At 46.5% G+C, this 13,639-nt stretch overlaps 4 protein-coding genes across 4 annotated transcripts; 2 read left to right on the plus strand and 2 right to left on the minus strand.

The window, feature by feature from the left end:
- Positions 1–528: 528 nt before the first annotated feature.
- ABOM_011945 (uncharacterized protein) lies at positions 529–3,364 on the plus strand (the record flags this gene model as incomplete). Its single annotated transcript, XM_022539073.1, has 4 exons — positions 529–1,100; positions 1,161–1,808; positions 1,877–2,253; positions 2,328–3,364. The coding sequence occupies 4 exons, from the start codon at positions 529–531 to the stop codon at positions 3,362–3,364; spliced, it is 2,634 nt and encodes an 877-aa protein (XP_022383315.1).
- Positions 3,365–4,445: 1,081 nt separating this feature from the next.
- ABOM_011946 (BTB/POZ domain-containing protein) lies at positions 4,446–6,713 on the minus strand (the record flags this gene model as incomplete). The annotated part of the gene is made up of 4 exons (XM_022539074.1): positions 4,446–5,115; positions 5,171–5,241; positions 6,098–6,644; positions 6,694–6,713. 4 exons carry the CDS (start codon positions 6,711–6,713, stop codon positions 4,446–4,448), a joined length of 1,308 nt encoding a protein of 435 aa, XP_022383316.1.
- A 3,245-nt stretch (positions 6,714–9,958) lies between these two features.
- Positions 9,959–10,465, plus strand: ABOM_011947 (uncharacterized protein; the record flags this gene model as incomplete). The annotated part of the gene is made up of 1 exon (XM_022539075.1): positions 9,959–10,465. One exon carries the CDS (start codon positions 9,959–9,961, stop codon positions 10,463–10,465), a length of 507 nt encoding a protein of 168 aa, XP_022383317.1.
- A 1,226-nt stretch (positions 10,466–11,691) lies between these two features.
- Positions 11,692–13,491, minus strand: ABOM_011948 (uncharacterized protein; the record flags this gene model as incomplete). The annotated part of the gene is made up of 2 exons (XM_022539076.1): positions 11,692–12,876; positions 12,943–13,491. The coding sequence occupies 2 exons, from the start codon at positions 13,489–13,491 to the stop codon at positions 11,692–11,694; spliced, it is 1,734 nt and encodes a 577-aa protein (XP_022383313.1).
- Positions 13,492–13,639: the final 148 nt, after the last annotated feature.

A 13,639-nucleotide genomic window follows, 5' to 3' on the forward strand; every position in this document is an offset into this window, starting at 1 on the left:
AAAAATCTCTAATTTAATAATAATACAGATTAATTTTATAAATATTAATAAATTTTTAAAAAAATATTTAATTTCTACTCTATTAGGATTTCGATTTGGGCAGACCCTGCCTTTTTCGGCCGCAAATGACGCCAAAAACGGCCATCGTGGCCCAACCGCTGACTCAGCCGCCGTGCGCATAACGACCCCAGCTTAGCCACGCACCAGATTCAATGCACGTGACTGGTACCGCCCTAACACAGGACCGCTGAAGCTGCTTGCTGAACGAAGCTGCAGCGAGACTCTTTGCCGCCTTTCGAGGCCAGACTCTGAGGATGGGGACCGAAAATGGCACCCCCCTCTCAGAGTGAAGCACACTCCCTATGGTCGCCTTTTTTCATAAATGACGAGCTTCTGCCCGTCCATTCGTTTCTTTCGTCTCGTCCCTCAGCCATTTCTCTATCACATTCTCCATCGTTGACAGGCGCCTCGTCCTGTTTCTATTTCCTCCTTTTTCCAGACCGTCTGTCGGTTCCTCTTCCCTGAGTCATGGCTCGCCATCCCCGTACCTACGCTGGCCGTAGCAGTGACGACGACGAAACCGCTAGCAATGCGTCTTTCCGTCTAGACTCGGACGACGCGGCCGGCATGGATTTGCAGACGGATGCCACAGATGTCACAGACTCCGATGTGCCTCCTCCAACTCGCTGCAGAGCCAAAGGTCGACCCCGTCAGAACCGCTCTATACAGAGACCTTCGTGGGGAAAGTCTCACAAGAGTGAGAAAGGGTCTCCTTCTCTAAGCCGCCTAGCGACGGACTCAGACTGCAGCTCTAGTGGCGATGATATGAATGTCGACGCCCGCCATTCTCGACGTCCTGAGCAACGATGTTCCCAGAAGAAATCTCGAAAGCCTGCTGCTCTGTCAGGTGCCCCAACACGAAACAACGCTTCGAACACCAGCTCCAGTGACGATGACTGCAGTGGCAGTGGCTTTGACAGTGACTCTGACACGGACCCCGACATTGACTCGGATGGTGAGTTATCATCAGACAGTGATGATGATGGTTACGCGGACGGCACCAGAAGAAACATTACGCGGATGGACGAGAGATGGGAACGGTAGGCCTAGAACCCCAACGGTCGTGGCGAGGCTTTTGGGACGAGCTAATAAACGATCAGATATTGCCGAAAGAGGAATAAGAAATACAGGGGGCTACCAGATTCCTTGTGGGCAAACCCTGCTTCGGCTCTTCGCGATGCAAGGAAAAAGGAGTTGACTCTGTTCCTCCGTTGGTGCCTGCGTTTGCGGCGAGGGAAGAATGGCCGGAAGCTAAAGGGTATAAAGAAATTCAAGTCTTTGGATACCGATTGGAAGTCATTCCTCCGTCACTATGAAAAGGTTACCGGGGAACCCATGGACGATGCGCTCGGAAGGCGAATGAGAAAGGTTGGGATCAATCTCAGCCCCGATTCTGGACGAGTTGCTAACCTGTTTCTGCCCCAGAGTATTCGCAGGATTGCAAGGGAGCATGATTTAGATACGGATGAAAAAGAAAAGACCCCGATGTTTATTGAAGACGTGGTGCCCCTGCAGGAGACAACACTACGTACAATGGAGAAGCGGTTCGATCTTGGTCTTCAGCGCATGCAACAATGTCTCTACCCTTTAATGGCATGCTTTACGGTAAATCGGATCAATGCTATGCGTCGTCTTCAGTACCAGCATCTCCAGTGTTCGATCCAACGGGATCCTCATGGCGGACCGCCCCGAATCCTTCTGGAGATCAAGTATAAATTTGCAAAGAAATACATGGGTGTGACGCAAGCGTATGTAGCTTCCTGCTTCTTTCCGCAGCTCTTCCCGTTAGAAGTCTTCTTGCTGACTGGCCTATCAGTAACACCTTCCCCCTCCCCGAAATCATTTATGATCCGTCGTTGATGCTGAGCCCTCATACGTTCCTTCTGGGGATTCTCTTTCATGATGATGCATTTCGAGCTCCGGGAATAAAGTCCATGGAGGACCTGCGACGCTTGTGGGTGGAGGATGGCCGCCAGCAGATGGAGGTCCCATTGAAACGGGACAAGGCTAAACATTATGTATTCTGCAAGGTCAAAAGCGTCCGCGGCAAGATTCAGATACATCGCGATCAGCCTATCTCCCAAAGTACCCTATCTCGACAGCTCAAGATCTTTGGGGAGATCGCCGGCTTTAAGTGGTCATTGTTCACGCATCGGTTCCGGTACGGTGGCGGCACTATTCTAAATGAAAGCGGTAAGTTGTGGTATTTGCCATCTTGTGCGTCCTTCCGTCATACAATACTGATTCAGAGCGGTTGGGACTGCTAGGTCTTGTTAGCGACGCCAAACAGAACTTGATCATGAAGCACGCGGACATCCGAACGTTCCTGAATCATTACCTTCCTCGGCGAATCAACACTGATATGCAGGCGTTGATGAGAGGACTCAAGCCAGATTCGGCCATGATGAGGGCAGTCACTAGGATGGGACGATGGATTGACCGACGTCGGCCCCGAGAGCTCACTGATGCGCAGAAGGCCACGGTGGAGCACGATCCAGAGCTGCAGAAGGCTACTCGGAAGCGGGATGCGTTCTCCAAAAAGCTTCAGCGCAGTCAGAAAATAACTGGCCGGAAGCTCGATAAGCTTGACAAACTGAAACGGGGAGTCACGAACACGCGAAATCGACTCCTGTATGCGCTCCGCCAACGTGTGCGAGAGGAATTTGATGAGGAGCAGGCGGTCCTTGATATTGAGCGGCAACTAGCGGGCACTGCTATTCTAGATGAAGAGGCTAAGGAGCAGCTCCAAATTGAAGAGCAACTCCTTCCACAGCAGATTTACCTGCTGGGTAAACTCATGACTTGGCCTACCTCCTTGTCAGTGGAAGCAGAGTGGCAGCGGCGAAATGAGGCTACCGAAGCAGTTCGACTCTATTGTGCTGTGCTGGAAGGTGGCCCGCGACGAGGTCGACGGCCTAAACGGACCGTTCCGGTGAAAGAACCTCGAAAGCATAGCCTCCCCAGCGAAGAAGTTATTGCGCCAACCGAATCCCCTCCTCTTACCCCGTCACCCTCGCGGCATGAAATTGCCTTGCAGGAGGCTGGCGAAGACATCCGAACTGCCGCGAAGCCCCGAGCGTGCTTTCAGTGCTATGGAAACCCCGCAGGATGTGACAATCGGCGTCTCAAGCAGTACTCCCGCCACAAGGGTCTGTTACGACACTTCCGAGCCGTGCATCTGGACGATCGTCACTGTAACTACTGCAATGAGTCCGTGGACAACGATATGTGTTGGCGGAGACACACCGTAGACAAGCATCGCTTGAATGTCAGATACCTTGAGGACTACCCTCATGATATTTGAGTATATTAGAGGCAATGCTTTTGTACAGGAGCATATTTACAATAGATAAGCCATGGAGAGGTTAAATGGTTCGTCCAGGTGCGACCGTAGAAATGAAAACCCCATTAAATAATCGCTAGTCCAGTTTTCGGCCTGCTTCCCGCTTTCACGTCCTCGGTTGACAATTTCTGACGTCTCCCTAGATTGTATCAAGGTATTCTGCTGGGAAGAGAGTATAGAGTATTTCCTACAGCTGGTTGCAATACTGGCGCAAAAAATTATATACTTGAATACTTTTGGGCACCCTAATATAAAATACAGTAAGTCACTTTTGTAAATGCCTCTTAAAGCCCTTACTACGGGTTTGTGTTTTGCGTTGTACCGGCCGTTCTATGACGCAAAATAATGTATACAGCCTGTAACTCATTATACAAAGTACTTATTATTCTATGTGGATACTTCCCAATGAATTTATCTCTGTACTAAGGATCGTTAGAAAATTGTTTTGGCATTGCATTGGCATTGCATTGGCATTGCACAAACACGCAAGGAAAGCCCCGTTTTCTTTGTTCGCCAGGGAGTGGCGGTAGGTGCGGCACGCAGATTCGTTAATCATACCAGGTTCCGACTGAAGGAAAGGGGGAAAGGACACCGCTTAATATACATGCACTATTAATACATTACGTGGCATAAATGTCGCCTGGTAAGGCTGCCAGGCTAATGATGTACTTGTTATAAGACTATTGTCACATGCTGCCACAAAATGAGCTAGTGTATGTTGGCAGAGCATCATTACATATACTAGATAAGCTCTAATCCTTCATTGGAAGCTAGTATATGTAATCCCAGCTCGATAGTGCTATACCCTACGATTCGGTACGGGTAGTAAAATGAAGAGCATTGAATAAAACCTCATCCTGGATTTGTTATCTGATTTGAGAGATACTTCTGTACCGCGTTCCTTATCCCCGTATTCGTCCAACGTGGATGGGTTGGGTTGCGATGAGAAGGCAGAATTTCCACGAACCAGCTGTTCCACCTTTGGTGTAACCCGGATATTTAGTAGCACCACTGAGCTTCAGGACATGGAAGATACTATGGTTTATCCAAGAAAGCGTAGCTTTTCCCCGCTCAAAGGGTCCTTGAAGTGGCAAGGTGTATACTGCTCGAGCGTAACGCTTTTAAGAGCTATTTTCAACTCCCCTAGAATATCCGCTGCAAAATCTGGTACGTTTCGGAGTTCTTCGGAGAACTTAAAGTCATCGCAGCGTAGGTACGCCTCTATTGCTGCTTTAACAAGTAGCATTCGAACTGAGTGTTCCTTAGGTAAATGACTCGCTGCGTCAATATTCCCAGGAGTGATGTGGTGGACATTTGTATTGGGGTCTCTAAACCATCTATTGTCTGGGGTAGGATTGGCCAAAATAGTTGATCGGATATACTCAGTTATCGGCGACTCCATGCTATCAATGCTTAACATGTCTGCGAGTCTTGCGAGTTCAATCATAGCAGATATCCACTCTGCTGGAGATTCTTTGCCAAGAATAACCCGACCAAGGTATAACCACTGGAGAAGCAATTGAATGCTTCTATTTGAAACAACTCCTTCAACCTCTTCTAGCACTGCTGATTGGTCTTCCCCTTCTTTAAAATTTCCCTTGAACATTGCAGCAAAATACGGCGAGTGTTTGCATATAAGCGACTTGGAGACGTCGTATGTTGCGGCTCCGATCTTTATCTTAACTGTAGGGCCATGGTAAAGAGGCATTTGACTAGATAGAGCATATCAGCGATAAACCACAATTAAGATACAGTACATTAGCATACATTTTCGTAAAATCTTCATACGACAGATCGAGTAAGCCGCCAACAGATTCTCCAGCCGACATCGTAGGATACTGCAAGCGAAAGGTTCAGCAGGCCTCTAGGCAAGTGGATAACGTAGCTGTTTAATCTTAGAAGTGCTTGGATGATGAAGTGAATGTTTAAGATTGGCTTTCGTGAATTCGTCGACTAGGGAATTATGATATCATCGATTCCTATCTAAGGTGGGGTAAACGGTGTACCACGAGTGTTTGGTTGGAGTGGTTTGACTAGTTTTGCATGGAAGTCCCATGGACCCGTATAATATCTAATACAGTAACCTCGCTGACGTAACAAAATGAATGATACCCTTGTCCAATCCCGGTAACTATGGAGGATATCTTCCCCTGGAATCTAATTAAAGCGAGGATGGAGGGGACTTGTATATTCTGTCCTAAGAAGGCCATATTATTTGAATGAATCTTGCCCGATAATGTTCTTCTGTGTTCCGGCGTGATCTGCTTGGCCATGCGGACTTGCTGCTTAGACCCTCTGGAAGATTGAGAGCTCTGAAGACTAACCCTCCTAAATCCGTAAAGTAAAGCAAGCTGCTTAGATTAAGACAACCCAGCTGGTTCCGCGATGATTCCGCGATGATTTAGTTACGCATGGTCTGGACCTTGAGATAATCGCACCGATTCTATAAGCCTTGGCATAGACATACGGAACTGGAGTCCCATTTATTAAGTCTCGACCAATTCATTACTAAGGGCTACCACTCATTATAGTAAGTAAAAGTTTAACTAAAGTGGGCTGTTCCTGCAGAAGTATCTCGAACTCTCTGTTGTGCAGAAATAATCGGATGTGCCAAGCAGCGTAATGACACAGCATTCTGATTAGATTCTCGCACCGCTCAGTGCCCGCGCGGAGGGCAAAGTCAAACAACCGAACAATATCCCCAGTGCGATCCTGGCATATTGGGAAAGTACGCAGGAGATGCAACATCTTGAAGAGGCAGATGTCACGCAGCTCCTCTAGTCCATATTTTGCGGCAAAAACATGAAGGCGAGCATGGGTGAGAAGCATTTCGGTATAATCCATCGTAGGACTATAGCTACCCTGCGAACCCTCAGAGGGCCGTGGCTGAATCCGCCGTACAAGGTAGTCCGCGAATTGTTCCACCGTCTCTGTGTCTCGAAAGAGGCATCCTTCGAGTACACGGGCCTGCTCCACCTTTTCTCGTCCACCAAATGTCAGGCCGGGAGGTGGCGTGTCGCCGGGAATCGTAATAGAGTAGTCTCCAGTGTACAAGTACTGACAGGCAAGACTAAAGATATGTTTATCTGTGTCCTCGATTATGATAGATTCATCACCAGTAAAACTACCGCCATCGCTATCGAACCAGGGCGTTGAATGTGATTTGAGTATATCACTGTGGATGATAACTTCTTCACAATCAGTGCCGATGGTGAACTTCAGGAGCTTGGACAGAAACACTCTGCACTATTATTAGTGATATCTCATCCAGAAAATTCATTCATCCTTACCGGTTGTTGCATGGAGTCATGATTGGAGCCGAGAGGGGCAAAATTCCCTCCGATGAGGAATTAAACGAAGTTCAACTGGCTTTATATAATGGATTACCAGTCATTTTGTTCACGGACAAATATCAGCTTCATGAACCATTGAAGGCCAGACGTGGATTGGTTGGTCGTAGACCTTGATAGGCTTCTCTCTGAACGAAGATGTGTTAGACGCCTTAGCCCTATAGCACTAGCGTCTTCAGCGCGGGGCTGGTTTCACATTACGCATCCATCTTCTATTGGATAATATCTGACGCCCCGCTTCAGCGCTTGGCCCGCAGATAGTCAACGAATTACTCTGAACATCCTCTGTTTCTAAGAGAGTATACTGTAACAATATAGATTACCTCATATCAGTTCAAAGTATCACTACTCAGCTTCCAGTTCTTACTGTTTAACAGAGAGCTGAACGGATTTTTATTTTATCTAGAAGAAGGCATGTTTGTTTAAATAAATACAATGTATTTTAGTCCTTTAAACTAAGAATATGCTGGCCACTCCAAGCAATCCTTAAGAGAACATAATTTCGAAGCATAGGAAAAAGTCGCAGGGAAAAAAGATGAATCCAGTCCTTTGACCGTACTTTCCTGTATAACTATCAGGGAGGAAAAGGATGAGGATTCACAGGCACGGTAGTGGGAGGGCCACTTGGGCGATTTTATGGCGCGCGCGGTCTCTACCAGTCCCTTATAATTCAGACCTATGAAGGGAGCTTCAGGTTGTGGATAGAGTAGACCATTTGAGTGCATTTGCTTTGTAAGAGCTCCGAACATAAGGGAACTACACTCAAAGGTGCACCCACGGCTTCCGTCTAGGAAAGCATCTCGTAACTTGGCGAGTGAGGAAAGTACAAGAGTAATTGCATCATACCTGCGCATGTTCATTTTGTCTAGGCGATTGTTATTATATTTTCCCAGATTAGAATTCATGGGCCTTACCTATTACTTGTTCTGGAATTGGCAACCCAAGATTTGTTATGCGATTGCTACTCTGTGAGATAGCAAGTAATGTGCATTTTTCAAATTCATATGATTGCCTGAAGACCCATGACACCCATACCCAGAGCATCGAATCGCGGGAATATGTCATGGGAAGATTAACTCTCAAGCTTTCGATCCACCTGTCCGCGAAATATTGAACTAAAGTTTGGCACTGGTAGTAGTCTGCTAGTATAGCAACTTTAGCAAGCAGTTCCAGACTTATTTCCCGAGGTAAGTTTTGAGGCCGAGAGTGAAAAATATTCATTAAAATTAAGAAAGCGTCAAGATCCCAGCCGTTGATAGTGATCTCAACTGCCCCCTTCTTAAGTAGATGTAAACCTTCTTTCCAGCCCTCAGCAAGTGCTTTCTGGAACACAGGTGAGGCCAGGATTAAGTGTTTTGCCGATGCTTGGATACGAAAAACATGCGTTTTCACTTGTTCCTTATTTAAGGATTTAGGTATGGTAAGCTTGGTTTGTTCACTACCACCCTTTTCCCATTTGTTATAAAGGACAATACTGATACATACCTCTTCAAGTTGCTCTTTCTCAACAGGAGGCTCTTCAGCAGGAGGCCCTTCAGTAGGCGGTTCCTCGGCAGGCGGTTTCTCATGATCGTTCCAAGGTGCAAAATGATATTCCGGGCATTGCAGAATTATGGTGACCTCTCCATCTGGGTCAAATATATGGGTTTCCCGTCTCACCGCGGTACTATCATGTGGAACTAGCAATTTAGAGATATATTAGAATTCAAAATTTCAAATCATCAATGTTACCATACATGCACTTACTGATGTTTAGATCTAAAGCTTGAGAAGTTCTAGTTGATCTTTCATTACTCTCACAGACAGTATGTTCGAATTTGCAGCGATCTGGTACCTCAGTTTGCAGTTCAGTTGAGCTTGGTGTAAACTTTACCTCCAAATTTACAACAACCCTGTTGGAAGAAGACACAAACCACCATTTTAAGATAATGGAGAGATACTGTTCACACTTTCAAGAGAAGATCCAGGATTTAGTTATTCCTTGAATGATACAAATCTGAGAATTGAAATGAAATGCTGGTCTAGAATGAGGCCAGTTTTAGGTTGATGGTTTTTTTCTATCTTCTGGTGACACAACGTTGTGATATGGAGATCACCTGACCGTTTCTAAGCCTCAAAAATAAAACTGCCACGTAGCTACACTTCTGTTGCTTGTTTTGCTATATTAGGTTGACAAAGTAGGGCTATGAGACTAAATAAAAAATTGACTGCCTGATATGAGTAAAAAGAGGCTTTGACCTTCAAAAAGCTTTCAACTTTACTGATCATTTTTGTTCTCAGCGATCATTCAGATTAGTAGTGTTCGTGTACACTCTATGTACCAGTTAAATTCCAATTTCAAGCTCTAGTGGGGTGGGGGGAGGGGGAAATGAGCTTGCGGCACTAAACTTCCATTCCTCCACTGTCTTTAACGTTCCATCAGTGAGAGGCTTAGCGCCGCAGTGGAACCATCAAGTCCAGGAATTCATTGTTTGATTTTTCCATCTGGTATGAAATGAAATTCAGTGTACCAAGACATCTTGCCGCGGCGGACTCATGTTTGCCTTTAATAGGCTTATATTTCGTTGGCGAGTCGCTGGCTAGGGGATGAAAAGCGCCTGCAGACCTTGTATAATACGACAAGGATAATGTAGTGAACAATCGTTTTCTCCCAGGTTGATCTGATCGCCCATGGCATGGGTTATGGCCCACCAATTTAGTAGTTTCAACCAACGTGGGGGAGTGGATGCGGACAAAGAATTTATCCGGTAGATCAAATACGTTTGGACGAGTTCCACCCAACTCATTACCTGACAGAAGGGTTATCTCATCACACATCTCTTCGAATCAGTAATCGAATTTGGCTTAAACTTCCAGTAAATTATGGCGGTTGATACTAACCATCTTCTGGGCCTGCTGTCAAAGTGATCTTTTCCTCAACATCAACTTGTATAAATTGAGCTAATGTACGCTGTTCTTCAAAGCTTACGTGAAACCGGAGAGTTCTCGGATATTGAAATCAAATGCGAGCGTTCAAGCTTCCATCTTCATTGCTGTGTTATTTGCCGACAGTCTGCATTCTTTGATGGGATCATGAAGCATGATTGGAAGGTGAATACTATCACAGCTTATATAAAGTCCGCACTGAATTCTAATCTTAAATCATGAAAAGGAAACCAGATCACGCGTTGTTACAATCTCCGATGATCCCTTCATCGCTTCCAAAATGTTCGATTATCTTTATCGTGCAGATTACGATGACCATCCCAAAACCCTAAATGACTTATGTGGAAAGGACGAAAACCAAGTGGGAGAATCGCCAAAAGTTGATGCTGGGCATCAAGATACCTCTATTGACACTCTTCCATCTCACTGGAGACGTGCACGCATTAATGTTCAAGTTTACGTTATTGCAGACAAGTATATGATAGATGCATTGAAAGAGGTATCCAGGAAGAAATTGGAGTCTAATATGGAAAAAGAGTGGAATGAAGTCGGATTCATCAATGTTGTGCGAGATGTGTATGGGCCTGAGTTTCCACGTGGCTCAGAGCTCTGCAATGTTCTAGCACGGTTTGCCTTCCAGCACGTTTCCACTCTCAAAAAGTCTCAGCATTTCCAACAAATCCGAAAAGACTACCCACAATTTGGGTATGATTTTTGTACTTTGTTGATGGAGAGTGCCACTGGGGTTGTGGGATTTTTTGGGGGAGCAAAAACAACACCCTGGTAGGGCCCACCCTCCCCTGAAATATCAGTAATAGTATGGCCTGAATGAGCTTTTTCTTTAGTGGAAATGAAATTGTCAGTCGCGTGACACCCTCAATTTCAAGTTCTTATACATACCGAGTTCCTATTCGCCCTCGTCAACGTTCTTATTGCAGCAACTGTGCCAGATCTTTCTCAAGCAGCACAGGCCTTCGTCAGCACGATGCAGATTACCATAGCTGGTGTACAGACTGTAACAAGGGCTTTCCGTCGCGCAAAAAGGCTCGAGAACACCGATCGAAGAAACATGGTGGCTTCTAAGGGTACACTTCAGGTCGTTGTATTTACAATACACAAAGGACGTTGGCCTATCTCCCAAGTAAGGCAATTCTTACCTTGGCTCTTGTTAGGCAAAATGTTTATTAGGGCAGCTAGCTCGGGAAATATATGCTCCATGCAAGGCACATGGTAGTACTTGTTCGGTTCTAAGCCTTGTGGATTTGGAAAAGGGTTTTGCAGATTGTCGAAACTTACCGTAGTAACGAAGAGAAAGGTCCTTGACATTGAAGCGAAATGCAGACCTGATATTAGGTTCCCCATTTAACTTAGTAGGGTCAACATTCCCAGAAGCGACAGTGGCTTCTGGTGCTAGGGTCGTTTCTCATTTGTAAGCTCACGTTCAATACACCTTCTTTCAAATGCAACTCACTTGGCTGGGTCTTGTGCTATCTTCTCCCATTCACTATCCACCTCGTCATCAGACGGATCATCAAAATAGGTTTCCTCTGATGATAGGCTGGCCGGCCTTTTCTGAGAAGTCATGCTTCTTGTGACAATAGTCACTCAAAGGCTTAGCAGCAGGTAAGTCTAAAGAGCGGAAAATAAAGAACAACTGCTGACGTTTGTACTGGGGCGAAGTTGGTTTTGAGCCCGCCGAAGTATTGCATGCCTGGAACGCTAGTGCCTCACATGATGCCGCTTAACTCCAATTGGCTTGACAGCGTATACCCCACTTCAGCGCATTCAAACGCTCCCATGCGAAGAGTCCCTGCACGACCGAGATCGAACGTGAGAACCTGGGTGGGATACATAAAGTACTTCAAATGGGCGGTACAACACATCCTTGCTCTTTTCGCCACCCAGCCCGAAGAATGACTCCGCTGACCCACCTTACCCCGAGGAATCGGTCTCCAACTGTCGTCTCGCCCATCGGTACCTCGTATTGCGCAACCCATGATAATTGTTCCTCGGTTACCGGGGGCAGCTGGTGGTCGTGGAGTGGAGATACGGATCGGAAAACGCTGCCAAAGGCACGATAGGCCAGCGAACCATCTCAATTTCCAGATCAGTTTGCCACATATACTGGATCTTATCATGAATAAGCAGGTCTTTCCTATAACCAAGAACTTTCCAGAGTTTCGTCCGAAAAATAAACCAGTCAGAATCATAGTCGTCCCAGTCAAGGTTGGGCTCAGTGGATGACATCTCTTCGTCAGTGCTCAAACCGGCGCTGTCTCCTTGTATTTCTTCACCTAACTCATCTTCTTGCATAGACTGGGAGTAGAGGTCCCCTGGGCATGGTATTCCTCGAAGCTTCGGGAATGTCCTGCGCCACTCCGTTGCAACGCTCTGGAGTTTGTCCCGTTGCATCAAGTGTCGTGGGTTCTCAAAATAGATTCTCGCAAAGTGCATGCTTTCCAACCGCCAGAGCGGATGCAGTTCTGTTATCACTGCGAGAGAGATACATAATTGAGTCATAGACAGATCAAGCACTGTCAGTCGTGGGCAGTGACGTGATATATCTTGAAGCAGTGCACCGGGCATCTGGAACTTCACTCCCAGAGCGAGAAACTCCAAGTGAGGCAGAGCAGGCAACAGACCTAGCAGCAGGTCTTCCCCTAACGTTGGGTCTGCCCTAAAGTCAATGCACCCGACGCTAAATTTTCGTAAAAGCGGGCAGCATCGTGCGATCTGGATGAGTTCTCCTTCGTCGCGAAACTCACCGAAGTGCAGATTGAGAACTTGTAGATGTCGGCATGATGCTATATTCTCAATTATACTATGGTCGATGAAGCGTATTTCCGGCCCAATATTTTCCAAGCTGAGGATTTGAAGTTTCTCGAATTCTGGTAATTGATCCAACCAGTCTTCCTCCCCCTCTCGAATGTACAAGGCCTTCAGGTTTGGCCATGGAATTCCCTGTTTCCCAAGACGGGGTCCACAATGGCGGACGTTCAGCGCCATTACCTTGAGGTTTTGTTGTTGTTGAAGGCATGATAGGAGCTCCCCAGTATCGGATTGAGTTAGGCCTTCAGTTCCAGACAGTTCCTCGAGGCAGAAAAACTGCAAATCACAACTTCTTAGCAACCGACAAAGCTCATCCACCTGGCGGCGGCTGCCTGATTGGTATATCGTGAGAGCCTTGAGGCTGGGGAACTTATACAGCTCGGGTTAGGCATGATTTCTCAGGAAGAGGATCATTGCGAACCAGACCAGACTTACCGAGGCTTTGATGAGCTCTTGGGAGCTAACGATCAGTTTACAGTAGTAACTATCAATGGCCAAAAACTCAATGGTTGGGTTGATCAGGAAGTCAGGAAACAGCGACCAATCTTGATCCTTGATCTCGAAAGGGATTGTGAGACTTGAAAGACCCCTTCCTCGCGGCTGCAGAAGGTACTCAGCGTATTGACGATGACGCATTGCGCGACATTTCTCTAAGCATACAAGCCGAGTATGTGGCACTTCGACTTCATCAATGGCGGGTATCTCAGGAGAAAGAAGAAGATGCTTCACGAAACTCATATTGCGGGCGAATTGCTTCCGCGATGCTGCAAAAAGGCAATTGAGTGACCCAATGTCCGGTGTGCGGAACTGCATGTCGTTTAGAGAGCCCTTGTAGAGCTTCTTCAAGGCGGCCACGTTCCATATGCTGTTCACACCAGCGCAATTCAGAAGGTCCGGGACATTGTGAATATTGTTGATGACAAGACCAACAATTTCCGGGACCAAAAGTGGATTTCGTGCGTTTCGTTCAAATTTGGCAACCATCCTGGGAAGACGCACTGCCGGAGGACATATATTAACCGTTAGTATCTCGATATTAGGCCAATCATCCGTGGTCACCGTAGGAACTCGATGGTCTTGGTGGAAAGAGGCGGGAATGGCACGATTTTTTGGGACATGGGACAAACAGGCT

This window comes from Aspergillus bombycis (assembly GCF_001792695.1).
Source record: "Aspergillus bombycis strain NRRL26010 chromosome Unknown contig00191, whole genome shotgun sequence".
Taxonomy (NCBI): domain Eukaryota; kingdom Fungi; phylum Ascomycota; class Eurotiomycetes; order Eurotiales; family Aspergillaceae; genus Aspergillus; species Aspergillus bombycis.